Source organism: Apteryx rowi, unplaced genomic scaffold (genome assembly GCF_003343035.1).
Source record: "Apteryx rowi isolate R43461 unplaced genomic scaffold, aptRow1 scaffold_103, whole genome shotgun sequence".
Taxonomy (NCBI): Eukaryota; Metazoa; Chordata; class Aves; order Apterygiformes; family Apterygidae; genus Apteryx; species Apteryx rowi.
In genome coordinates, this window is record NW_020447231.1 from 2,231,535 (window position 1) to 2,258,357 (window position 26,823).

Consider the following 26,823-nt stretch of genomic DNA (forward strand, 5'->3'; position numbering starts at 1 on the left):
ATGACTGATACTTTTTCCACCTCCCGTAGTGGCTGTCACACAAGTTCCACAAGGATAATGGACCCTAAGGTGCGAGAGAGTGAAAGATTTGGAGAGGAGAATTCAGGTAGAATTGCTGGTTTCCCCAGTGAATGAAGTGTTATGACTTTTTGAGCTTCAGTACCTTAGCTTTATCACAGAAGTGATTCTGTTTGTTTAGAAAATGTGTCCTCCCTTTCTCTCTTTCTGTCTCCAAGGCTGTTCTGTTTTTCACACTGTCAGAGGCTTAATATACGATTTTTGTAGCATCTTGTGACAAAGTTAACTTTTTTAACCCAACAATATTATATTTAATCCAACAGTAACTGAAACACTGACAGAGTTGTCTTGCAGTGCTGTCGTGGCCACTTATTTGGGACAGGCACAAGTTTTTGGGATGTCTTGTCCAAAATGCTGATTTCATTTTATTTTTCTTCTTGGATTGTGGAACTGTTCCTAATTCAGGTCCTTTCTCACTGAACAGACTAGCATTGCCTTTCAAGATTATTGCTTGATGCCTATTTTAATACTTTGTGATCCATTGAGTCTCATAATTACCATTCAAAATATTCTGGAATGTACAATAAAACTGATATTATAAAAGCATTAGCCTCCTGACACTGCACATTCCACCTAAGTAAGCCATTTCTACATTTAAATTGGTTTTGGTAACAACATTGTCCTTATCTTCACTATTTAGCTTGCTGAACAAAGGCAGTGTTTCCAAGTTGTAATTTCTTCTCTATATCCCAGGCAGTTAATAGCAAAGTTTTTCTTCATGGTCTAATTATCTCAAGAGGCAAGTAGAAACTCTATTAGAAAATATCCTACATTGTAGGTTATTTCTTATATGTCATAAACATTGCAATCCGTTCTCCAAGATAATAGTAATTTCATGGTATCAGTGTAGACCTGAAAGACATTAATACAAGAGTGGACTGTGTTGCCTCTTCCAGGAAAAAATCCACTTATGAAGTTATATGGGATTTATTATTGTTCCTAAAGCTTGCAAATGCTGCCAGTAGCATCATCTTTATGTTTCTTTACTTAGGAAAGAAAAAATCGAAGTTCAAATCTTTCAAAAAATTTTTTGGAAAAAAGAAAAGGAAAGAGACATTGTCATCTACTGGGAGCAATAGCAGTCTGAAGCTATTCCAGTCAACAAGTGATGTCACGGTCTCACAAGGCACGCATGTTGGTTACGATTCTGAAGATGAACTTGAGTAAGTCTTTGAACTGCAGCTGATAAACAAATGAAGAACTGTTAGAGTGTTTATAGATTAAGGAGACCCCCAAACTGCCTCTTCCTCTTATGCAGAATGCCACATTCTTGAACAGTTGCCTGCTTAAGGAAAGTACAAATTAAAATGGCTGATGYGAGGCAAATTACAAGTGAGGCGGATGGGGTACAGCAAGAAATAATAATTTAAAAAGCTTTCATTTAAGCATAGATAAACCTTGAGTTATCATTTCAAGAGAATGTAATTCCCCCCTTCAAGTACGGATTAGATACTCAGTTTTCTATCTTACCAGAACAGTGTTATGCCCCTAAAATGCATCTCCTAAAGACTGTTAAAGAAATTCAGATGACTAATGATTTACACATGTTTTTAAAAGCAAGGAGGAGATAACGGCAGGAATCCCCCTGAAATCAGCAGGAACCAGAGGTTGTGTAGCCTTTATTTCCTATGTATATGTGGGATTCATCTGACCAAAGGATAGATTCTGCATCCGAGTTAGTCACCACAGTTGTCTTTTATAATCAGCAGAGGAAAATCCATGTTGCTAAGATATGGCTCATACCATTCTTGTGTAATATCTGAAGTAGGTCAGATGAACCATGCCCTGAAAGTGCCTATTTCTCCCCATTGACTGTAAACAGGAGCCCCAGGTGATCAGGTCCAATGTAGATACATATGTTGCAATGTCTGAAGTTAGACAAGAAGAATCCCAGCCTGGGTACCTGAATGCCTCTGAAAATCCCATCTTCATTCAGGCACTTCCAAAAATCTTATCTATTACTTTTCATCTGAAATGTAAGCATGAGAAACGTGGTATAAAGTTCAAATGTTTTCTTGGATAGACAGATGGATTGAAGAGTCCCTTGGCTGCCTAAAAAGAAAGTCCTTGCGTTAATGGACATTGGATCTCTCAAGTACAGGCACCAGTTTCTCAGGCACTAGAAACTAGTCAAGAGATGCTGTTATGTGTAGGGACTGGAAAAGTAACCATCCAGTCCATTTAAAATGACATTATGCAATATGGCCACTAGGCAGCGCCAAACAACCAAAAGAAATCTATTAACAAATTTTTTGTGTGTGTGTTTTGCAGTATTGGCAACAGTAATATTAGTCCAGCCTGATCATCGCTGCTGCCCTAGAATTTCCTAGTTGGTAGCATCAGGTCTAAGAGTGGGCTGTAGCATTTTTGTTCAACAACATGTTTTTGAGACCTGGATGGTCAGATTAACTCTCCCTCATACACTACTGAACAAGGTCATGTCTGAGTGGGTACAGTCTCTGCCTCTTTTGGCCATGTTCCTATGCCGTTATTGGCAGTCTTATTGCATTATTGTTTCTTAATATTTGTTTAAGCAGACAAAGGCCAGGAAATRCTTTGAAAGAAAGGAAAATTACTTAGAGTGCTCATAATCTGAGGAGACATCCAGAGTACCTCCAGTACACTTCTGGGAGATGTATGTCTTTTCTAGAAAGAGAACAGCGAAGGTGTAGCATGCTGGGATAAATGTGCACATGCAACATTGCTTATCTGGCTGCTGTTTCAGTCTTTGTAAAATGTCGGTGCATTGAGCAGCCATAACAGCCCTGACTGGCACTTAGCAAATTGCTATAGATCCCTGTGACCTTGGATGCATTACAGAGATCACATTTTCACTTAGATAAATTGTTCTTCTAATGTCTCTAATGTATTAAACAAAAGCAGCAGTCTTTCCTTCCTTTGCAGCAGGAATACAGATCAACTTTTTCCTCCTATTGTTTTATCAAACATATTTATAGCAGCCATTACAAGGAAAATGTTACTTTCTGCCATGTTTGTTTATGTTTCTGAATGTCCCTATGACAGTACCTCAGATCCAAAAATACAGTTCTCCATTTTTTTCTTTTTTTTTTTTTTTGCCAGATAATCTCTTCAATTAAGTTGATAGTTGCTTGAATCCAAACAATTCGGATTTGCCATTTCATGGCTGTCTTATATAAAACATTTAAGAGAAGGGCATTCTAGAAGAAAGGCCATGTGCACACATTCCCGGTCCCTGCTCAGATAGGCTATGATCTAAGTGGAGGAAAATGAGCACAACAGATCTCCTAGCAGCTAGTTACTGCCCCTGGATCCTTCCCCTGAAGAAACAAGGTGTTAATCCCGCACATGTAACCTTTTCAAAAGAAGTTACATGATGCAGGTTTCAGAAGTAGGAAACAGACTATGAAAGAAGCTACCCACAAAGCACTCTCCTACTTCCTTTCTCTAGACCGCAAAGAATGTCTGTGAAAAAATGTGTCCCGCAAGCCCATTAGGGAAAAGCCCAATGGTCTTAATACAGGAGGAACTGTAAAGTATTATGTAAATGATTCTATTTGATAACTTTATCCTTCTGGATTATTTTTGTTAATGACCTGTATGGCAGGGATATATTAAACACTGTACCACACAAACAATAAAAGGTATTATTCTTCATAGGGTAATGTTCAGTCATTTGCAAGACATGTTATTGCAGCAGCAAGAAGTTAGCTTTTCTCAGCTACAGGATGGTTTATGTGAACTCACTTCATTTTGCATCTGTGCTTGCCTGTGGCATTGTCACACCACCCAGGTGGTGGCTTCTAGCCAAGGGGCAGTAGCTTTTCATAAAATATAACTCAACTGCTTGGGTTAAGCCATCTCTAACTTTGATTTAGTTTGTTAACACTACAGGTGCAATTTGGCAATTGTTTGCTTAGTTTTTAAGGCACTACATAGACTGGCCTGAATGACTGTATTGTTTTCAGTAAGCAGCTTGGAATTTCAGGTATAATGTGTGTGGTGCGCATTTATCTTCCACCCCATTTTCAAAAGACTGTCTGAGTTAAGAACAAGAGGACTGACAAAAGATGTCTGTATGCTTTCACTAGTTTGTTGTATTATTGTAGGACCCACAAAGGCATTATGGGAAGCAGAGCTTTGTCACATGATAGCATTTTCATCCCCGAGACTGGGCAAGAGCCTGCAAGGCCAGTAAGAGTGTTTTCTCAGGAGAACGTTTCTGATCGAATTAGAGCTTTACAGGTAATTTACACAACATACATTTTTCAAATGCAAGAGATGGGATGTCTTCCTAGGCTTGATTTTTTTTAATAACCTTTGTAGTTGAATGTTTGATTACTAAGTAATTGTCATTTGCAGATTACATTAAATGTTGAATTTGTTAATTAGACAGCAGTATCATATCTTGGTTCTACTTAAATGATAGCTGTGAAATGGATGGGTTGTTTGGCCACCTAAGAAAACCTCTAAAGGGAGATGTCCTGTTCTCAGGATCATTTAATTGTAAAGTTAAAATAAAGGTAACTCATTGACATGAACTAAAAAAATGCAGTGGGGAGACCTCCATCACTTTCACACGCTAATATATTTTATGCCATATTGTAGTTGAAACTACAGCACAACATGAAATTGGGACCTCCACCTCCATTTGGACTTCATGCAAAGCGCTCAGAGGATGCTGGGACCAGTTCTGAAGACGATGGATTACCCAGGAGTCCTCCAGAAACATCTTTGCTCCATGAAATCCTAAATTCAGGCACAACAAGAGTGAGTAGTTCTGGTATTGACAAAAGTCAGTGTTTAACGACTTATCTCAGCCATGTGTGGGAGGCAGAAAAAATTATTTGGTTTGCTAGATGTATTACTACTTCATCTCTGAACCATTCAGAAATACTTTATTCAAAGTGGRAAAGTGGTGTCTCTCTGTGTAAACAGCTACTTAGAATCTCTCTATTCCTGTTGAAATATAAAGATCATGCCAGAAAATGCAGAAATAGGAAAGCAAGGGTGTGTTTGTTTGCATAGGGTCAGGGGTGATGTGGGTGCTTAGGGACTACAGATAGCTGTCAAGCATAAAAAAAGGCTGAAAAATCTGTAGTCTCCCTCGAATGTGCTAATTAGAGTCTCTTCCTTAATATTTTTCTATGCTGTCATGGGAAAAAGAAACATATAAGAATCTGAAATTTTTTTTTCTTTTTAAATGATAGTTTTGTTACAGATTATTTCATTTTTTATCTGCATGTCTTATACTTTATGTTTGCAATGTCCTTGCTAATCCTTAAGATTATAGAGAAAAACAACTTACATTGTCAGTATTGTGTGCACTTTGTGTAGATGGTTTCTGCTGGTACATCCATCTCATTTGTCRTCTTTACTGAATCTCTTCCTCATTCCATCCCACAGTTCTCTGACTCTCACAAGCACCTTAGCTCTTTGAGTTTAGCTGGAACAGGCAGTGAAGAAGAAGAACAGGTAACTTCTGCCAAATGTATTAAGGGCCAAGCAATTATGTATATTAATCTTTTAAATGAATGTAAGGCAAAAATATTACTTCATTGTCTGTCTGCTGCAAAAACAACCTTCTGTGTATGTAATTGCATCTCTATCTGTTTTGCTGTTTTAATAGCTATCCTTCTAACTTAAAAAGTTACGATTGTTTATCAACATAATTCTCCAGTACCAAATAATCTCCCATTAATAATAACTAAGTCCTCTAGTATGTCTCATATCTTTCAGAAAACTTGACCAACATGATTTAATCTTTCAAATCAAACAACCAGATTTAGACACAGAGAGAAGTGGTATCCCTTTTTTAAAGACGAGAAACTACAGTAAAGGGTGGTTAAGTTATGTGCATAGGATGAGGGAGGAAGTTTGCTAAGGAGACACGAACAAAATGTAGATCTTCTGATATCTGCCTGCCCAGACCCTTGCTTTAAGTACAAAATTACCTTGCACTGATATAGAAACAGTTTGCCTGATGATAGTGATTGACATTGCTGCTTAGGAGACTGGGATTCAGCCTTTAGTCAGATTCTGGCCACATGAGCCAGCATGAGCTGTGAATTCTGCTGAAGTGATGTTTTCAGGACTTGAGTACAAGCAAATAGATGGTTTTCTTCAATCAGCAGTCAGACATTGTGGCTGATTAAAGAGTGGTTTTGAAAGGCTCTGAAGAGTCCCTTTTAGCTGTCTGCAGCTGGAGTCATGGTGGAAACAACACAGGGGGTAAAGTGAAAAACATTTTCTAGAAGTAGGAGAAGGGATAGAGGGAAATTGCAGAAAGGAAATAAAGAAGCTGGTCCCAAGCTGACCATTTCTTGGTAATTAATGCATTTTAACGCCAGCTGCAGCAGGGCTCAACAAAAATTTCTGGCCCCACTTGTTAGACTTACACAAAGGTGTTTGAAAAACTGCTTATATACAGTGAAGTCTTAATATGTTTTAAAGAAAAAATGGAACATGTGAAGAAAGTATTTCTTGAAAATTGTTATATGCTCACTGTAAAAATATTTGTCTAGTCCAGATGTATATTCACTAAAGGAGCATTTATGCCTCCCTGTAGCTCCATTAACATCACTCTGACTCACTCTCTGACTGCAGAGACACTGTGGTGACTATGGTTGCTCAGCTTTTCCACAGGCCCCATAGGTTAGCTCAGAGCTCTGTGCATCCCAGTCCAGTCTGAGAGTATATCCAGAAAGTAGCACCACATGAATGCATTCCTCCCAAAATGCAGAATTCAGCTGGCATTTTGGAGAGACTAGGCCTGCTTCTGGAAGTCAGGAGGAGACGTAATGGCCTGTCTGTAGGCCTGAGGGGTGATACAGTTTTGCACATTACAACTCGGAGGTTTTGGGTGGCAAGAAGACCTTGCAATGTCTTGGAAGCTTTCTTGGATGGAAGAGGGAAGAGAGGGGTCATGACGATCCCATCCTTGCTCCAGGAATGGGGCTCCCTCTTTGCCCCACACCTGGTGATACCCAGTGCAAGCAGCTGAAGGAGAGGGGAGCCATGTGAGCATGAGGTTTAGGGAAAGGGGCCTGCTGGCCGCCCCCCCCTCCAGCAGGCTTAGCCAGAGCCAGATTTCACAAGCCAGGCAATCTTTACAGCCAGCCCAGATCTGGCATTCTCTCAGCCTGCTGCAATTTAACTGGAGTAGCAAACCAGATTCTTGCTTTTCCAGCGTAATGGCCAACACTGAGCATTGCCAATGAGAAGAAATGCGAGTTCTTAAGGAAAAGCAGAGGCCAAAAAAAAAAAAAAAGGCAGGCAGGTAATGACAAGCTTTTAAAGAGAACATGTGTTGTGTCTTTATCAGGGAGCTGAAATGTCAATGTATTCACTGCTAGGTACTAATGTATAATGCAGCCATGTATCGTTGTTGTACCTTAGTCATGTTTGAGTACTACACTGAAGATATTGTAGAGAAACCCTACTGCAAATTAGTGACAGCATCCATTATTCAGCATGGCCGAGCTGCTTCCTTTTTTGTTTTGTTTTGTTTTTTCGTAATAGAAAGCATAATCGGAAGCTGTGGATCCAGCGTCCACTAAAACCAGTGGGAGATTTTCCCTGAATGTAGAGGAAGTGGTAGCAGGTCCTAGCTATATTCCAGAATATCTTCTGGCTGCAATGCAGAACTCCACATGCAGAAAATGCTGATGCTTTTTTCCTCCCTAAATAAAATAAACACTATACTGCTCTTCCCTTCTCCCAGCCATACCCCTCAATAAAATATGACTTCCAGAAGCCTTCTGTCCAGCTGAATAGGGCATGACAAAGAAGGAAAACTTCCATAATGAAATGCACTGGAATTTCAAGCCTCCAGAGGACTGTTATCAAGAGTTGGCAGAGGTCATTTTAATATTATGACAAATATCATGGAAATACCATTTTGCCTATTTGCAAAAGTTGAATCAGAAAGAAAGGAAGACCCCTTTTTACAGAGTCATTTTTCACAAAGTTCTCAGTCTCCTTTTTGCATCAGCCCTGGACTTGGGTGGTTTTTGTTGAGGCACACAGGAAAGTTGAATTTCAGCTTCATGAAAGTATTGCATCCTTTTGGGGCATTCAAAAGTTATTTCTGGATGGATTACTGGTCAGGTTGGAAGTTCCAGGCCACTAGTAGGAATYGCCCATCATTTCCTTCCCTAAAATAGTCTGTAAATAAAATGTTATGTTTCAGGGTAAGCTCCCTACTTATTTTGCAAATACAAATAAATGAAGAAAAAATGGAAGGTAACTGAACTGTTAATGCTATTGATGTTTGATTCTTTTTTCTTTAAGAGGATGTTGTAGAGTTGGAGGGGACCTGATAAAATGTAGGAAGCTAGAGATGCCCTGGTCCAGCATGACTGTGGGTAGCAGTCTAGACAGATGCTGGAGGAGAGACCCAGAAATTTACCCATTAGGATTGGTAACTGAGTATTCTTCATAAATGTATTTCCTAAAAACATGCTGACTGTATATTTCTGTGCTTTAGATCTTCTAGTTAAATGTGACTTGTTCTCTCCCACTGGACTATATAACGTGATATTCTCGCTGCTAAAAATGCAAAATTGCTAACACTAGTATTCCATGTCCAACATTAGGAAGTCCAATGTATTTTAAAAAGAAGTCAAAAAGAAACCAAGGCAATCACAAAATGCCAATAAACATGCCCCCTTCTCTGTAGGATTGTTATTTTCATGTCTTGTTTTTTTTGTTTGATTCTCCATTTGGGGATTATTTTTGTTTTAGGTCACACTGAGTCCTTCTAGGCCTCAATCTACAGCCAGCCAGCTGTTCCCTAGGCATGGAAATGCTAAAACTGGAGGTCCCCAGATATCTGACAGCAGCATCTCGCCCACAGCCAATTTTGACACTCCGCCTGAGCTCTCCTCTTGCTTGGATAATTCTGCTGCTAAACATAAACTTTTAATAAAACCCCGGAATCAGAGATCCAGTAAAATGAGAAGATTTTCTCAGGTAATTATGAAAAAAAACAGTGTCACCATTGAAACAAAAACTGGAACTTCTTACTGGGTTTCATATGCAAACTCAGACTGGTTAAGAAAAGTCAGATGGGCGCACGGATATTTCGTTGGGTTTTAATAGCTTTTATTTAATATGTGTCTGGAGTAGACAGTAAGAACAGAATAAATATTATGAAATTACTTGTTAATTCTCTTGATACAGCAGTTTATGTGAAAATTTCTTCTTAAAGTTACCATGCAGTACAATTTAGTGTCTTGTCCATGATACAGAAGTTGAAGCTGACTGCTTCTTTTCTTACTTTTAAAATTTTATCTTTTCAAAAAATTATGATTAACTTGTGCACTTTTCCTGGCCTGAAAGATCCTGTAAAATCTTGAGTCTTTGAGAGACTATTGATGGAGGAACTGGGGGGGGGGGGGAGTGTTAACTTCCCAAATATCATTGGGATTATGTTTTCAAAAATTACAGAAATAAGTTGTGACCTGTTACTTGGAACCAAATACTGGACATTAGGACTGTTATGCATTCAGCCCTCTCCCTGTCCCAAATTTGTAGACCCTTTATGTGCACTACAAAGACTTACAAATAAGTCTTCACAGGAAAAAAATGTGTATAACTGTTGTTTTTTAAACAGTCATTTAAAACACCTTTTATCTGGTTCTTTTTTGCATCTTATGATGGAGATTATTTAATATTTCTTCTTTTTCTCCCATTTTAGACCTGAAGTTTACAATTCTTACTACAGCATTTGCACTTTATTATCTGTGGTTTCTTTCAATGTTTTAAACACATTAAAACCATTAAATTGGCTTGTTTAACTTTATCATTCCCCTGTCTACTTTAAACTGCCAGATGATTGAACCCTCCTGGTTTACCATGGAGAATGTTTATACCTTTCGCTATTACAATTTTTAAACATTTGCCTGCCCACTTTTACCTGTGTACTTTGCTTCTGGCTTGCTAACTACCATCTTCTGCTTTTATATTCCTGGGTCCTCACTGGATATGGGCTGTGAATGCAGGTGGCATTGCAGCTTTGTCTTTGCAATTGCATTTGCAAATCTGGAAATTATGTGAGCCCTAAAAGTGTTTTCAGAGGGCAAGTTTTGTGTTCTTAGAATTAGGGCCTACATCCAAAACACATATTTACCCAACAAACTACAGTGATTCAGTCAGCTAACACAGGCACCATATGAAAATGCATATTCAACAGCTTAATAACATGCTTTGAAATAATCCTGTATGTTTAGTCAGGGCTAAGTACATATTTATAGAAGCTTACCTGAAGCTTAATCACAAAGAATTTGCAGATAACTACACATGTATTTATAAACTTTCATCAGGTAGTCTAACTTTTGAAAGCAAAAAAAGACTTCATACAAGGGAGGCAAGGTTCTAATGCTGTATCACTGTGATTAGACAGAAGATTGCCCTATGGGGATAGATACTCAGCTGGCATAGTGTGTCATAACCTCAAGGACTTATTCAGTATTTTTTTGCTGTTCTTTCTATGTACACTTGTCTCTTCAACGTCATATTTTAGAAAGAAGGGGTAGTTTTATTTTTAATCATATTATGGAGTAGCAAAATACAAAGGGACAGATTTTTCTCTTTCAAGTGCTGCTTTTTGCCCAAGAGCAACACAACATATCCAGTATGCTCTGGGGCATCAAGTGCCAAGGACAGTCCAATGGCCATTGTTTTGATGAACTTCCCTTCTATAGAGGCATGAAAGCACCAGTTGTGCAGAATGAAGTGTTATTGATTGCTTTTATATTGGTTAAATACATTATACCACAATCTGCTCAGCCAAATAAGCATCCAGTATATAGGTTATGAAAACAGTGTGCTCAGCATTGAAGGCAAGTATTGCTTTTCTCTCTAAGATCTCAGTTGTAAATACAACAATAAAAAAGAAAGAAAAAGTGAATCTGCAGATGGTGATGGGGCTTTCTGAATTTCTTTGTTTCAGAGGACCCAGTCTGAATCTCTGACTGATTTGAGCTGTACACCAGAAGAAGAAGAGGATGATGACAAAGAGATGCAGACAGACTTGCCAGATGCTCTATTGAAAACCAGTGAGCAAGAACTGCCATGCAGCACAGCTGCAGCGCAGGATGTGGCTTCCTGGCAGAAGCCCAGAATGCCTGAGGACCTTCCCCCTGGTTTGAGACCAGCGATGACTCAGCCCGCTTCTGAGTCTGGTGTTGCACAGGAAGCCCTGCTACCAGAGAATAAACCAGAGGGCTGCCCACCAACGCAGGAGACAGTATGCACAAAGCCTGAATCCTCATTGCTGCTAGAAGGTAAAGACTATGCAACCTCTCCCTCCTCCAGTCTAGACAGAGAAATAAAAAAGCAAAGAGATTCCTCAGAAGCACTGGCTCTGTTGTCTGGGGATGAGTGTGATGTGTCAGTCAATACTTTAAATCAAGAACATGAGGAGCTTCCGACTGTGTCTTCAGTATGTAAAGTACCATTTGAAGAAGATATTTCACTTAATAAGAGTAGTCTTGTTTGTTTGGACAGTTCAGAAGAAAATATACAGGATGATGAGATACGTTTGGAAATGTCCTGCAATAAAGAGGCAAAGAAAGAGGCTACTGTATTGTCAGAGTCTATTCAGCAGTTTCCCATAGGTTCTTTCCAGCACATGGACTCATTTGTTATCCCTTCCCACGTTCCACATCCTGCTTCTTCAACACAGATGGGATCATCTGCTTCCTGGGCTCTAGAGAAAACAAAGACTACACAAGATGCAACTCCTGATAAGGAGAACTGTCAGTTGCTGGCCCACAAGGAAGAAATTTTGGGGAAGAAAGCAGAAAAAGCAGCCAATGAACTCAATGCCTTGAGAAAGTTTTCTGTGTCCTCTGCACGAGAAAGGCCAAGGACCAGAAGCCTACACTTTCCAGAAAGCTCAGAGTGTGAAAGTCCATTAAATACCAGATTCTTCCTGTCCAAAGCAAAAGTCTCCTTAAGAAATGAGAGGTGGAAAGATGATTTGCAGACAGGATCTGGAGATGGAAAAACTAGCAACAAAAAACAGACTTTGCTGCCAGAGTCCAGCTGTGAGATCACAGGCCAATCTATGGAAATGTTGGCTGGCTGTGTTTCTCAGGCTATTGATGCAGGTCCTGTCCCAAGAGATTCTTCTGTGGTATCTCAGAGTCAGCCAGACTGTGAAGACAAAAGTCCTTTTCAAATAAAACTTAGATCCACCTCACTGTCCTTGAAATATGGAGACTACTCTTCACAAGAATCAAAAGGGATTAAAAGATACAGTGCAGAGTTTAATTTAGAAAATGAGGGATTGACTTCATTTCTAAAAGGTGAAAAGGCACAGATCAAAAAGACAGCCGATATGAATATTGGTGGTTCTTTAAATGATAACATCAAACCCAAAGCAAAGTCCTCTGAACAGCTTAGTGGCAAACCTCCATTGCCTAAGAAGCCTGTCTTGCAAAACATAACTGTTCCAAATACCAATGCAAACAGGGAGAAACAGGACAAAGTTATTCAGTCTCCTGAATCCAGAAATGAAGATAGAGACTTGGAGAAAAAGTCAAGTCCTTGTAAAGTGCCTGGTAAGACTCCTGATGCTTTATAAAGTTATCTTAACTCTTGAGAAATGGCCCTACCTGTGAGAGAGTGTAAGGCAGCCTATTGTGTCAAAYACAGAGGTGGTGAGTGTGAGTTGATGGCTCTGCCTTCAGCGATGTTGCTCCCTGATTCTCCCTTGCTGAAAAGACCTATCAAAACAATAGCAGGAAAGAAGTGTCAGCCAGAATAAGATATTTTAACTGGAATTTTTACATTTCAGGGCATTGTTTAAAGGATGTTCAAAGTGACACTTAAAAAATTAATAAAGTACATTAGCTAGTATTGTGAAACAAAAATATCAAGCTACTAAATGTCCCATTAAGAGCTGCTGTATGGCAATTCAGGAGCCAGGAGCACATATTAAGTGTAGTGCTCTGKGTGGGATGAGTGACTCAGACCTCTAGACCTTCTTTTTCACCATAATAGTGAGGGAGAAGTACTACTAATTGCCCAGCATGCTCAACACTGTTTATTTATCATCTCCCGTGAGCTTTGCTTACTCGTTTATCTATCTTTATCATTACTCACTCCCTGTTTAAAAACAGACAATAGCTACCCTGTAGCTTCATGGAGTTTAAAGCCAGAAGGGACCATAAGATCATGTTTACTGCAGATTGTTAAATTTCACCCAGTTGTCTACATTATAAGCCAAAATATAATTGGGTTAGAGTAAAAACTCCAGTCCTCTGGAGACTAATATATTGTGTGCCACAGACAGAGAACAGAAAAGACCAAAAGTGGCACCAGTATCTGAGGTATTTGCAATGTCAGGAAGCATGTTAGGTAGAGTATACTCAAACAATTCTAGCAGGAGACCTCTGCTCTTCACTTCAAAGAAAGGCCAAAAGGAAGATAAACTCTTTAGGTCTTCTGATCTGTGGGAGAAATTTCTTCCCTGCCCTGAATGCATCTGGTCACGAGTTTGATGCTAAGCATGTGAGAAAGAGATGGCAGCCAAGCAAGTAAAAAGGTTTCTGTGTGCTATCCCAGAACTCCACCCCTTGGTTACTCTCCTCTGGTTGAGGTCAGTCTCTGAGCTTAAGAGGGAAGAGCATAAAATGAGAAGACCTCAGGATATGGTAAGGCAGTTGTCCTGGAGGGTGACAGAAGCCTCTTCCTGGCCCCAGAGGCAACTTTCTGAGGCCCTGAGTGAAAGCTGATTGTACTTGTCACCTGCGTTTGCAGATGTTTTTGCAGGGCTCTCATTTACAACTTCTTGTTCTCCCCGCGGTCAAAGGAGGAGATTCATCAGCTGCCAGACTGCCTGACGGGACTCCCACAGCCATCCAGGCAGGCCCCCCATGCCACCACCACCATGCAGGAGAGGAAGTCTCCCTTTATATAATCCCAGCACTGCTTTAAACACATTTTCCCCACTGCCCTGCCTTGAAGAGTAGTTGATTATTCATAATGACCCTCAAATCTACTCTAATCGATTAAGATAGTCTGTGGTCAGGGCTCTTTCACGCTATTTTTAGGAGTGTCACAGTGAGAATAGATGAGGAGGAGACCTAACACTGTAGGGTCAGTCTGCTAGAAGATGGAGGAATGGGAATATATGGCACTGAGGCACTGGAGTTACAAGTGTTTCCGTATAGAGTCTTATTTCCCATTTGTCCTGCTGAGTCCCAGGTGCCAGGAGTGAGTCTTGGTGCAGTAAGAGCAGAGGAGATAGTAGGTGTTGGAGGATGGGGAAAGTGAAGAAATGGTGCCAGGGAGCATGTTTCTCTTTTGGCTTCTTCACTGCTTGTGCAGCCCTGGGACTGAGGCTCCTGTCCCCATGTTCAGGGGTGTCCTCTGCAAAACAGAGTCTGAGGGTGAGAGCTTGCCCCAGGCCACTTGGCAGGGGTGCACAAGCCTGGAGCTCAACGTAGGGCTGCTTGTTGAGAACCCTGTTTCAGATGTGTTCCTCACCACCTGACATTATTATAAGAAATTTGTGTGGCCTATGATGGTTGAACATGGCAATTCAGGCTGGTCTGTAATGGTAGTTCATCTTCTTCCTTATTTACTGCCCCACCATTATTACTATAACACCTTAAGCAAAGCTGCTAGTTTTCCACATATTTCCAGCTTGGAATAGCTTTGTAATGGATTCTGATATTTTAGCATGCCAGGACTAAAAAAGTTTGATTCTAAATATGAAGCAGTCTGCTCCCCAGGTTGACCCAAGTTCCTCTTTACCCTACTACAGACCTTTCTCCTTAGATATTTGATCAAATACCTCCTTGTCCTAAGTTACTGCATGAGCCCGAGGTGGCTACCATTAAGTTGCAGGTGAATGAGGCGTGCCCATGTCTCTAATTGCCCTGGCACAACACTGATTTTGGCAGGGGTGTTTATACAGCACCACCTGAGGAGAATTACCCTAGGGCCCTGGGAAAGCTCAGAAGCAGTGCACTTCTGCAAGGCATAAGAGAGCCACATGATACAATGAGGAAAATGATCAATACCCCTGCAAAAATATCATTTTAAGCTCCGTGAAACATATGCCTCAGCCCAATGGCTCAGGAGTGTATCTTTGTTAACTGCAAGCAGCGGTAATCAGAAAAGCATAATCGGCTCTTCTATGGTGTGTGTGCTTTAACGACAGTCTCTGGCCTTCAGATATTCTGGGCCACCCGCTTCTTTTTTTTGTCCACCACTCTTCATGCTGGCACCCAGCCCACTCCTATTCTTTGAGTTCGTTAGCCCTTTCAAAGAGCTGTGGTTGCTGTTGAGAGATACTTGGGTGCTGTCAGGGAGTTTCAGCCTACTGCATGTTAGGAAATTCCTGTGCTGAACAAGAAGACAAGCTGTGAAATCATGATGCAAGGCAGTGCAATTCCCTTTTCATGTACAATCATCTAGAAAAAGTCAGTTCGCTGTGTCATGGGGTGAGCAGGAGCAATTTGGTTCTTTCAGTTCAATCTTTAGCTTTCAGCACTTCTGGAAAACCAGTATCAAAGGCAATGTGAAGGCTGTCGGCATGCTGGCTTAACACCAAAAGCGAAACCAGCACTCTTGGGCACTAGAGCTTTCTGCAGAACTAGCAGGGGATTGCTTGGCATCTGTGTGGTTGAAGGGTGAAGTTTTTTATGCGTGTGAGAAAGCAGTCACCCTAGTTGCCATGGAGGAGTAAATTGCAAATTGCTGCAGCTAAAGGCACAAGTCTTTGCAAGAACTGAAAAAGCATACTGTGCTTTGGGGCTGATACACTTCTCTATAAATCCTGTACAGAGCAGAACCAAATAACACATCCTAACAGGTTACTACAAGAGCAAAACCATAAGCAGTACCTATGTGAATGTGCATATTAGGACATAAAAAAATCAGTGACTGAGGAGCTGTAGTAGGGTGACATTCTTTTAAAGAGAAAAGGAACTCAGAGAGGGATGGTGAATGTTAATGGTGAATGAAGTGGGTATGTATTGTCTAGCAAATCCAGTCTTTGAAACGTCAAGAAAAATGTTTCTCTACATAAAAGACATTGCTTTAATGCTGTGTATAGGTCAAAAGAAGGCTCTCTCTTTTTCAAAAGAAGTTGTTTTTTAGGCTGTGTCAGGCTATTTTGCAATATGGCTGTTTTCCATCAGTAAATAGACTTTGATGCAAACATACCAATTTCTTGTGTAAAAAAGACTCTTCACATCAGTGTTATAGATCCAACCAAAAGTCACATCCATTATAGGTCAGCCTAGAGGAGAAAGAAATGTCAGAAATATTTTGCCAAGTATTTTAGAATTGCTCTGTCCGAAGTTAAGGCTTTGGGTGTGTATGCTGAGACAAATGCATATAGTACTTTAATAAACAAAGGCAAATATGTAGGCTAGGATATCCTAAATGCCATATGCATTTTTAAAGCCCTGCTTAAAATAACTGGTGTTTTATAAGTGAGCAAAGATGCAACAATGTGGAATGAAATACATATGCATAAGCAGTGTTATAAAATGATGACACTGGTGTATATAGGGGCTTTTATCTCATAGTGTAAAGTTGTTTGGATTAGTTCTGAATATGTTTGCTTTTAAAATATGCAGGGAACACATAAGTTAGCTTTGCTTGCTATTAAAGGTGTGACTTTCAAAAGGCTCTAATATTCTGTTTCTGACCTTTTGCCTGCACAGATGTATGGTAAGAGTAACCACTCTTTTCAGCCCTTGTAGGTGTAAGATGTTCATTTTTCAGGTACCAAAAGATTTAAATGTTATAAAATGCCTCTGCTATATTTTGTACGCACAAAGACTTTTTGATTTAAAGGAAACGGGTATGGTATCTGAGGCCATCTCTAAAAAAGCAAGCCCTAAAGCTCAGGGTAACATTTAAGATGCTTTGGCCATGGTTATCCATATATGCTACACATACATACAAGCATACATATATACCCCCTTCTCACTCCCCTACATACAATGGAATACACTGGGTATATCTGTTTGTCAGTAGACAGAGTTACATATAGATTTCTCTTTCACTTTCTACGCATGTTTGTATAAACCAATATACAATAATAAGTCAACCTTAGGTCTCCTTTTGTACATAAAAATTATATAAAAATTAATGTTGTATCTTATCGTTCACGCAACTAGTCGGAAACACATTGAAGCATAATATCCCAACATCAAGTATACACACTTATTTCCATGGTCATTAGGCAGAAAAAAATCCACCTTTAGAGGATCAGGCCTCTAGTCTTTGAGAAAAAACAAATTCTGCTTTAATAAGATTTTGAAGGAAACAGATACCTGTGTTTAATATGACTGCAGCAAGACAATTTTCCCCTTAAAGATCAACAAGCTCATGGCCAGTCGTCTCGGCTGTTGTCAGATCCAGCGGAGAAGGGCTTATGTCCTTTTTATCTGAGTGAGGGAATTAAAAAGGTGTGATATAGTTCATTTTGTTTCAGTGGTTATCTTCTGCAGCCAGTGTTGAAGCTGCAGGAAGTGATGAAGAACATAGGGCTAGCTGCTGGCAAACAGTGCAGCTGATTTTGTGTTTGGTGACTGAGTGGTGGAAGAGGTAAAGGAAGGGCTTCAGAAGCCTTTGGGTATGGTTTCAAGCGGCAGCAGCAGACCTTAAATATACAAGAAATGTTATTTTTAATATGTGGTGACATTATGCATGGAACAGTTTGACAAGTTGTAACCTGGTATTTTCCTATTTTCTGTGATTTATTGCCATGCTTCATTCCAAGGGGAAGAAGGGAATCTTCTCTCAAAATGCCTCAGGCCAAATCAGTTTCAAGGAAACAAAGGAAGGATGCAATCATGAGGTTAAAAGTATGAGTGAATGAGAAATAAATCACTGCCAACAATATTCTTTATTATTTTATGAAGTCATTGAGTAATGAGTTGAATAACGTATTGTTTAAAATGTTGTAATAAGAACTAAAGAATATGGCTCAGAATTCAGTTTTAATCAGAAAATCTCAGGACTGTAACAAGCAAGAGGATAGGATCACCCCTGCTCACAGAGCATTAGCATAGTTTGTGGCATGTGCAACTTGAACAACATCTGACAGAGGTTGCCTGTGCCTTGCATTTTGGACCATGTTGTCTGCCTAAAAGTAGACTACACCAGCTGGGAACTGTTGTGCTAGTTGCTATGCATGTGACTTATAAGCAGAAGCAGGAATTAGATTGTGCTTTTGAGTACTTTTGGTTCCACTCTGGCTATTCAGTTCCTTAAATGTTGTGCTTTGACACATGGTGAATCACAAAAGCACACCGACTGCCTCCTAACTGGGTGAGATAAGATAGGGAGGACTCATTCAAGGTGATCAGACAGTCACTGAGTTGAGGAAAAAGATGTGCAAGCAACACTTCTCTTGTGAATAGTCACTTCCTGGGAAAGTTTTTGGCCTCCTAGTGCCCTTCAGGACTCAGAGTTTCATAGAAGAGTCTCAGATAATCTTAAACTGCTGATTTGCTTCACCTTACTAGCTCCTGTGTTACTTCACCACCTTTCATCTTTTGCATGTACTATAAACTGGCTGGAACAATTACACATGTATACTGCCAAACCACCTTCTCTAGTTGGGGGTGGAAGGATGGAAAGGACCTCTGGGCAATGGGAAAAATAATAAAAAGTGAATACACCTCTTCCTCTTCTTACAGTAATTCTGACTGACAGATGAGGTAGTAAATCCTGCACAGATTGCATCTGATTATTTTGTGCTGAAGAGAACACATTTCTTCTCTTGCTGGCCTGACTTGCTTTCTGTAGCAAAGACTTTCACAAAAACAAGTGTAGAACATAGTAACTTAAAGAAACAAGAAAGCCCCTCCCATAAGGTGAGCAGATCAGCTCTTGATCCTCTGTAGGTGTTATTACTCTGCTGTCCTAAGTCAGGCCTATACAGATGTAAATAAACTCTTTAAAGATGATTATAAAGAGTTTTTTGCTACTATCACAGTAACGTTCTGAAACCATCTCTTGTGTGATGATATTTGGCTCTAAATTAGCTACCTTTTAATTTGTGTGACTAGGATGTCTGGTTTCTCATTTGGGAGAACCGTTGGAAGAACCAAACTGCTTGATGTCTTCCATTGCAATATCTGCCTTATGAAAAGCATTGTTATAATAGTGGCCTCCAATCATACCACTGAGAGATTGGGAACCCTGTTGTGCTAGGAAATACACATCGAAATAACAGAACGATGAATCCTGAATACATGAGGAAAACAGATAAATAAGAGCACAGGTAACAATAAGACTGTTGCATTTAGCGCAGTAAATAGAGCCTGAGCATACCAGTCACTTTGTCAGTATTGCCTTGTGGGAGCTGAGGAAGAACAATGTGTGGTTCAGCTGACATGGAGCAACCAAGCTCCCATGGTTGTGACAGGGAAAATGGGAGAAAACACAAAGGGTGATTTTGAATCACGAAGACTAAAAAGTGGCATCGCTAGCAGAGTCAAGGCAGAAGCCAGATTTCCAATATCATGGAAAAGCTGGTGGGTGGATCGAACAGGGCCTTCAGGGTAAAGACTTTTGTGTTTGAGAGYGCAAAGATATCAGAGGCAGTGAGGAAGGTCAAAACATGGTGATGGGTGAGGAAAATGCTCTGTGTAGCGGTACTCTGACAGGATTGACGGGGGCTCTGATAGGGGCTGTCTTAGGTTTGGCATTATTCATTATATTTAAAGACATGGATGAATACAGTGTGTGCTTGTTACATTTACAAATACTACCAAGCTGGAAAGTATGTGGGCACACTAGAGGACAAGAGAGACATGGAGCTACTGGAGCGAGTCCAACAAAGGGCCACTAAGATGATTAAGGGACTGGAGCATTTCTCATATGAGGAAAGGCTGAGAGAGCTGGAACTCTTCAGCCTGGAGAAGAGAAGACTGAGGGGGGATCTTATCAACATGTGTATAAGTATCTGAAGGGAGGGTGTAGAGAGGATAGGGCAAGACTCTTTTTTGTGGTGCCCAGCAATAGGACGAGAAGCAACGGGCACAAACTGAAACACAAGAAGTTCTCACTGAAAAGGGAAAACTTCTTTACTTTAAGAGTGACTGAGCACTGGAACAGGTTACCCAGAGAGGTTGTGGAGTCTCCTTCCTTGAAGACACAATCCTGTGCAACGTGCTCTAGGTGACCCTGCTTGAGGAGAGGGGTTGGACTAGATGATCTCCAGAGGTCCCTTCCAACCTCAACCATTCTGTGATTCTGTGTGACTGAAGGAGGCAACATGGTGTTCACTCAGCCACCTAAAAAAAAAAAAAAAAAAAAAAAAGATGAGATGTAAGATGGTGAGGACTTAGGATGAGAACTGTAGCTACACAGGCCAAGGAGAAGCCTTGTCTCCTAAGGCATGAACAAGAGGTCTAGACAGGTGGGGACGGGGTATATTTAYGGGATGGAGCTACAGGAAGGGTTCAGCATGGCACAGGGAGAGCTTCAGTGGGAAAAGATCGTAATAATATTGAGCATTACTGATGCATGGACATTCACTGAGGCATGCTAGGAAAATGAGTTGAGTGATTTGGACAGAAAGTAACTTAAAATTATAAGCTTAGGCTACCTTATCTACTGAATGAGGGACCCTCTGAGAAATGCTGGAAACCACCACCATCAGTAGTGGCAATCGATCTGTTTATCAAATGGGGCTGTCTTACGTCTGGCACTATTCATTATATTTAAGGACATGGATGAATACAGTGTGTGCTTGTTACATTTGCAAATACTACCAAGCTGGAAAGTATGCGGGCATACTAGAGTACAAGATCAGAAATCAGAGTTATCTTGAGAAATTGGAAATGTAGTCTGAAAAGAACATTTTCATTACAGACAAGTATGAAGTACTGGTATATGTGAAAAAATAATCAGATGCACAGATATAAATGGGGACTAGGAGAGGGGAAATAACAAGACTTGAAGCTCATAAACAAAGTATGAAACAACAATAACATAATCCTGCAAAAAAAGTTATCATACTGAGTGATGTATACAGGAGACTACCTCCAAGGCACTTGGGGTAATCCTTCCACTTCACCTGATGCTAGTAGCATTTCATCTTGAATACTGTGTCCCAGCTTTGAGCACCATACTTTGAAGAAGATCTGGGCCAAATTAGGACAATTCCTACAAAAGCAAAAGTGATCTAGAGAATGTAACTAATCAGAAAAGGTTAAAGAAATGGGGAGGACATGGTGTAAGTCTTCAAATGCATTAAAGGCTACTGCACAAAGGGTGTGGGTAATTTGTTCATGTCCATAGTGTATAGGAGGAGTTATGGATTTAAATTGAAGCAAAGAAAATTTAGCTTAGCCAGTAGGGAAGAAGATCCCGTAGGAAAGGACAGTCAAGTCCTAGGATAGATAGTCTAGGGAGACTGAGATCTCTGTCTCATCTTTAGAGGTTTTTAAGAACAGATTAGATACCCATTTGTCAGGGAACAGTTTATGTGAAATTGTCTTGCAACTGATATTTCTGTGGAGCTGAAGGATGGACTAGATGACATCTTGAGGTCTTTTCCAGCCTTATTCTCTATCCTGTAAAATGAGACAAAAATGAAGCCAGGGCAGACAGTGAATGAGAGAAGGGGAGAAGATTATGAGAGAAACAGGTGTCTTGGCATGAAAAGACAGGGTGTAGTGGGGTGCAGAGCACTGGAGTAAATTCCCATGCAGGATGGAGGTTCTTCCAGTGTCCAGGGGGGCCTGCTTTATCTGGGCTGCATTTGCACAGCTGGACTTTCTGGCTTGTTCCTCTCAGAGGTTTACCTACAAGATCACATCAGTGAGCGTGAGGGGAAATGCAGGCATTAGCTAGCAAAGCATTTTGCTCTGCTATCTTGCTATTCTTGCTTCTTGCTATGCTTGCTTGCATCTTGCTATGCTATCTTGCTAAACGTGTGTTTTCTCTTTTTGTTGTTTTTAGATGATGTAGGCTTTACAGTGTTTTCTTGYTCAAATAACTAGTCTGTTTCTGGTGAGGTACAATAGCGACACGGGAAGATACCTGAGCAAATAAAGTTTATGGGCCCTTCAAAACGTGTGTCACAGATTCCAGCTCAGTGTTCAGACTAATCCTGGCTCAGTCTGTAGTACATGACTTGGGAGAGCAACGTTGCCTTCATCTCCTGTGCCTTTACCACATGTCTTAGACACGCCTTCAGAGACATTTGGCTGCTTTCCTGATCAGGGCCACATTCTGCTAAATTAGGTCATAAGCCCTCCACAAATGTGTCTGTCACCTCCGGGGGGGTCCTGGGCCAGGGTGGCACAGCTCTCCATCAGCCTCTTCCAGGCGCAGCAGCTCGGCCCCAGGGGATGCAGGCTCACTGGTGCCTAGTGCTCTGCCGGGAAGATGGGGCTGCAGTGAACCAGCCAAGCAGAAACAACTGCTTGGAAAAGCCTTGCTCTGGCTTAAAGGAAACACTGGGGTAAGAGAGCTAGGAATGAGATATCTCACATCAGTAGTCCTTCCTGGTTGAGCCTGCCTCATCCCAGGTCGCTGAATAGGATGCTGACTAGGTAACACACTTCTAGGGGCAGGACCATGCATGATTTTAGGATGAGACGCTTAACTTCTGCTCTGAAATAGCCTTCCATTAACTTGGGTACATTAGTGGCCAGAAATCACTGGGAAAGCTTAAATCATTTTCCCCTAAGACYCTGTCATTACTCTAACCATAGTGTTTGGTATTGCTCTTGTTCCTCTTTTAAGCCATGCAGACTCCATGTTAGCTGGAAAACTGAATTTTGGGTGCAGTGTAAGCCCATGAAGAAGTGGGGAACCTACGGGCTGGAGCCAACAGAGGAACTGAGACTCTTCCCTTGGTCCAATTTTGGTCAGCATATAGACAGGATTTCCCTTCATAGAATATTTGAATATAGGATATTTCATTTCCCTATACCTCTAGATACTGCTTGTCTCTTAACAGCAATTCTAAGAATAGCAGGGTAGCATTTTTGACCCTTTACTCCAGGAAGAGGGGTTTTTTTCTTGTCTCACTGAAATCTCAGTTATGGTAGGGCATGACGAGAATGACTGCCCAGATGAATAGCTCAGTCGGTATCAGCAGGGATAAGTCAAATTAAATATCACATCAAAAGACTGCATTAACCCTGTGGTTTCAGTAGTATTTCTATGTGTTCACACATATGACACAGATTGTTGTGCTTTGTTGCCTACAGTGACCGCAGGCAGTAAGAGGCTGTGTGAGCTCGGCTGCTCCTCGAGGGGTGGATGGAAGACAGGAACCAGACTAAGATATCGGCTGCTGCTGTTCAGGCATGGAAAGAGCAGGGGGTGAAGGCAGTTGCCATGGGGAGGGATTGCTTTTGTACCACTGCAGTCCAGCTGTGTCCGGGTTTCAATCAGCTGTGGCTTGTCTCTAAGAAAAAGGCCATGAAGCAGATGGGAGGAGGGGGCAGAAGTGGAGACCCTGGAAAACTGATAGTTTAATGAAGCTTGATTGATGTTTTTGCACCTCCCTCATGTGGCTCTAGCTGAAGAAAAGATGAGAAATGTTGTTCACCAGTAAAATAGTAACTTAAAGTAGTGAAAATAGGAAGATTGCTTCCTGGAGACCAAACTAAAAAAATTCCTGTTTATCCAGGCTTATCACATTTCTTCATGTGACAAATCAGGGTACTGAGCAAGTGAAAGCTGAAGTTAATTACAAGTCTCTTTCAAATAACCATGTATATAAATAATCTGTCAACAGAGCGAAGTGTGCCTTCCCCAGTGATTACTAGAGACTCCAGAAGAGAACCTGACAGTCCCGCAGAGCTGGCCTGGATTACCATAGCAAGACAAAAGCAGAGAGGCACGCAACAGGAGCAGGAACTTAACAGAGAAAAACTTGTGACTCCGGATGTTAAGTCAGATACAGAAAAACACAATAAAGAAAAGGAAGGAACAGAGGTACCTACAGCACAAATTTGTGATGCTTCTGTATCACATTCCTGCAGTATTCTTTGGATCTACCGCTATTATACCTGTCAAATGCTGTAATGATTACAGACGTTTAATAAGTATAATCATAAGTAACAAAGACACTGCTCTTGTAAATGTGGCCCCTGATTATTCAGATAAGTAATTTCATATCTCCAAGAAATCCTGGAACTATTCCAGGTGTGTAAAATTTCTTGGGTGCCCAGTACATGCTTACCAGATCTAGTGTGTATATTATGTACTAAAATAACCAAAATGAGATGCTAATTTTACAATCTCAGATATCTCTCAATACAGAAGAATACAGTCTCTTTGATTCTTTTAAGCACACATTTCATGGTATCTCCCATACCTTCTGACTGATTTAAGACTGAATGAACAGCTTGGTCCCAGAAGCTCCTAGGTAACAATTTTTAGAGCCTTGAGAAGTGAAATAGGATAAAAATAACTTTTGCGCTTGCAGACACTGCCAAGATATAAATTCTGGTTCTTTATATACTGATAACTCAGACGCACATGTGGTGACACGGAATACGGACTAACACGGCCTTTTCAAAGATCCCATGAAAAAGACGGTTATACCTGTAGTAAGTGATCTTCCCAGATGACAAAGCTGTACTAGCAGAAGCACTTGGCATTAATACAGACTACTAACAAGGCTTCCCTGTTCCTGGGCTTGCTCATGGAGGYGAGCAGACTGTGAGGACTGCTGTATTGCCTCATGCACAGTAAAAACCCTGTGCCGATGCAGGAACATGTGTGTCCTTTACCAGTAGAGCATTCCCAGTGCAAATGGCCTACTTTCTTACTTAAAACAGTTCTGCTAGAAACCCAGATTACTCTATTATATCTTTGAATAAGAAAAGATCTCTAGATGATGAAAAACAGCAGCAGTTAGATTAACAAGAAATAATACCTAATGAAACGTCTAGGCAAGATTGTAAACTGCAATAACACTGAACATTGTCATAGCACTTAAAACACCATGCGTTTAAATGATCCCAAAATACAATTTCTGTGTCAGAGTAGGAAATTCCAGATTTTAGTTGGCAATACTTCCTAAAATTCATGCCATGCATTTCATTTCCCTAGATCAGCTAAGGGATAAATATGCCAAGATGCTTCTGACTGCAGTGTGTGAGGCTTGGTGCCGCTGTACTACTCCCACTTTCTCTCTCTCCCACATGGCACCAGACACTACCACTTCAGAACAGTTTTTGCTAGTGGCAAGAGAACTCATAGGAAAATGTGCTTGATTTCTTTTTTATGGAAATCCATTTACTTTCAACCCTCCCAAGGCCCAATGCCCTAAAACACAAAGTCTGGGAGGTGGAAGGGAAACATATGAGAGAACCAGGCTCTTTCCAAATCCCATCTATGTTAATAGAGAGTGCAAAGGGCCTGGAGTACATTTTGCATTGAAGACAATAATAATCTACTCACAGATACCATTATGAATAAGAGAAGATGCAGAGGGATAGTTTTAATCTGTAAAGTTCAGTATCATGGATGCTAACCTGAAATCACTGGGGCTTTCTGAACAAGTAACGGGTTCAAGTGAGAGGAGTGGAACCAGTGCACAATGAGCGTGCTTGTTTTTTGGATGACGACAGGCATCACGTCCACTCCTTTTGCTCATGTTCTTCCAGAGTGGTTTCATTCTCTCTGCATTACTTGGATTTTCTCCCTCTCTGTACCTAGGGGTCAGTGAAGCAGCACTGGAGCAAACTTTCACACGTGGCACCTAAAACCTCTTCTGAAGAACAGAGGAAAGAGACAAAGTCTGAAATGAAAGAGCCACTGCCGAGAACCAACTCACTGTCTCATTCTGTCCCTGGTAGGAAAGAAAACACTTTAAATACTAATGTAGGCTGTTATCTCGCAACCTTGTCAGAAGACATCATGCCTGACTGTGCTGGAAAAGGACTAGGGTCTAGATACTGATCTCTTCCCCAGTCCAAAATCAACGAGGGCAAATTGTTTTCTCAGCACTCATATCTGGAGTTTTATTTGGTGGAATATTCCTTTTACCACTTCAATTAAAGTAAAAGTCCTGTTATATAAATGTGAATCAAGAATGCAAGGAAATTCCACAGGACTGGGTCCCAAATGCCCTGGTGTAAAAAGTAAAATGAATGCAAAATTAGTTTCAGTAGCATTCAGTTTGAAAGTGGTTTCCTAAGCAAGCAAGAATGATGTGATCACAGACTTTCTGCCTATTAGTCCTTCACAGTATCCTGAATCTATTTGGTAAATTCAAATTCGAAAGAGGGCAAAAGTCTGAAAGGTAATTAAATGCCTCCAAGTTGAAGGCTGGGTAAAGGGGGAAGTCTCAAATGAAAACCTCACTGAGGAAAAGACCTTCTCTTTTTTGGGCTGGGTGTTACACAGGTGATGGCAAGAAATCCAGATTATCATGTGTTTTGTAGTAAGCTTAGGGGACAAAAGCTATTCATTAGAAAAACAGATTGTGTTCTTTTGTGCATGGAATGGTTAGTTCCTCAATAATGTACTGTTAAAGGAGCTTCTATGTGAAATGTAAAGACTTTATACTGTAGGGCAAGGCACTGGAAGTTTTCAGTGAAAGAGCTAAGGTGTACAGCTGCACAGCAAGCTAACATAAAATATGCATGTATTTTATTCACAGTAGCTCAGTCACCAGCTCTGGTGGATAAGGAGGAAATAAGCCACTTTAAGAAAGCCAGTAATGCTGCTGCAGATCAGCCATCATGGATGGAACTTGCCAAAAAGAAATCACAAGCTTGGAGTGATATGCCACAGATTATAAAATAG

At 40.6% G+C, this 26,823-nt stretch overlaps 1 protein-coding gene across 1 annotated transcript; it reads left to right on the forward strand.

Moving 5' to 3' along the window:
- Nucleotides 1-26,823, forward strand: KIAA1211L (KIAA1211 like). The gene is made up of 10 exons (XM_026066436.1): nt 1-106; nt 1,070-1,241; nt 4,167-4,302; nt 4,666-4,827; nt 5,464-5,532; nt 8,803-9,030; nt 11,012-12,626; nt 23,801-24,000; nt 25,732-25,867; nt 26,678-26,823. Exons 1-10 carry the CDS (start codon nt 1-3, stop codon nt 26,821-26,823), a joined length of 2,970 nt encoding a protein of 989 aa, XP_025922221.1.

Coding starts and splice junctions, on each gene's coding strand:
- KIAA1211L (XM_026066436.1), top strand. CDS start 1: ATGACTGATACTTTTTCCACCTCCCGTAGTGGCTGTCACACAAGTTCC. Junction 1,242..4,166: donor GATTCTGAAGATGAACTTGA/GTAAGTCTTTGA, acceptor GTATTATTGTAG/GACCCACAAAGGCATTATGG. Junction 4,828..5,463: donor TAAATTCAGGCACAACAAGA/GTGAGTAGTTCT, acceptor TCCATCCCACAG/TTCTCTGACTCTCACAAGCA.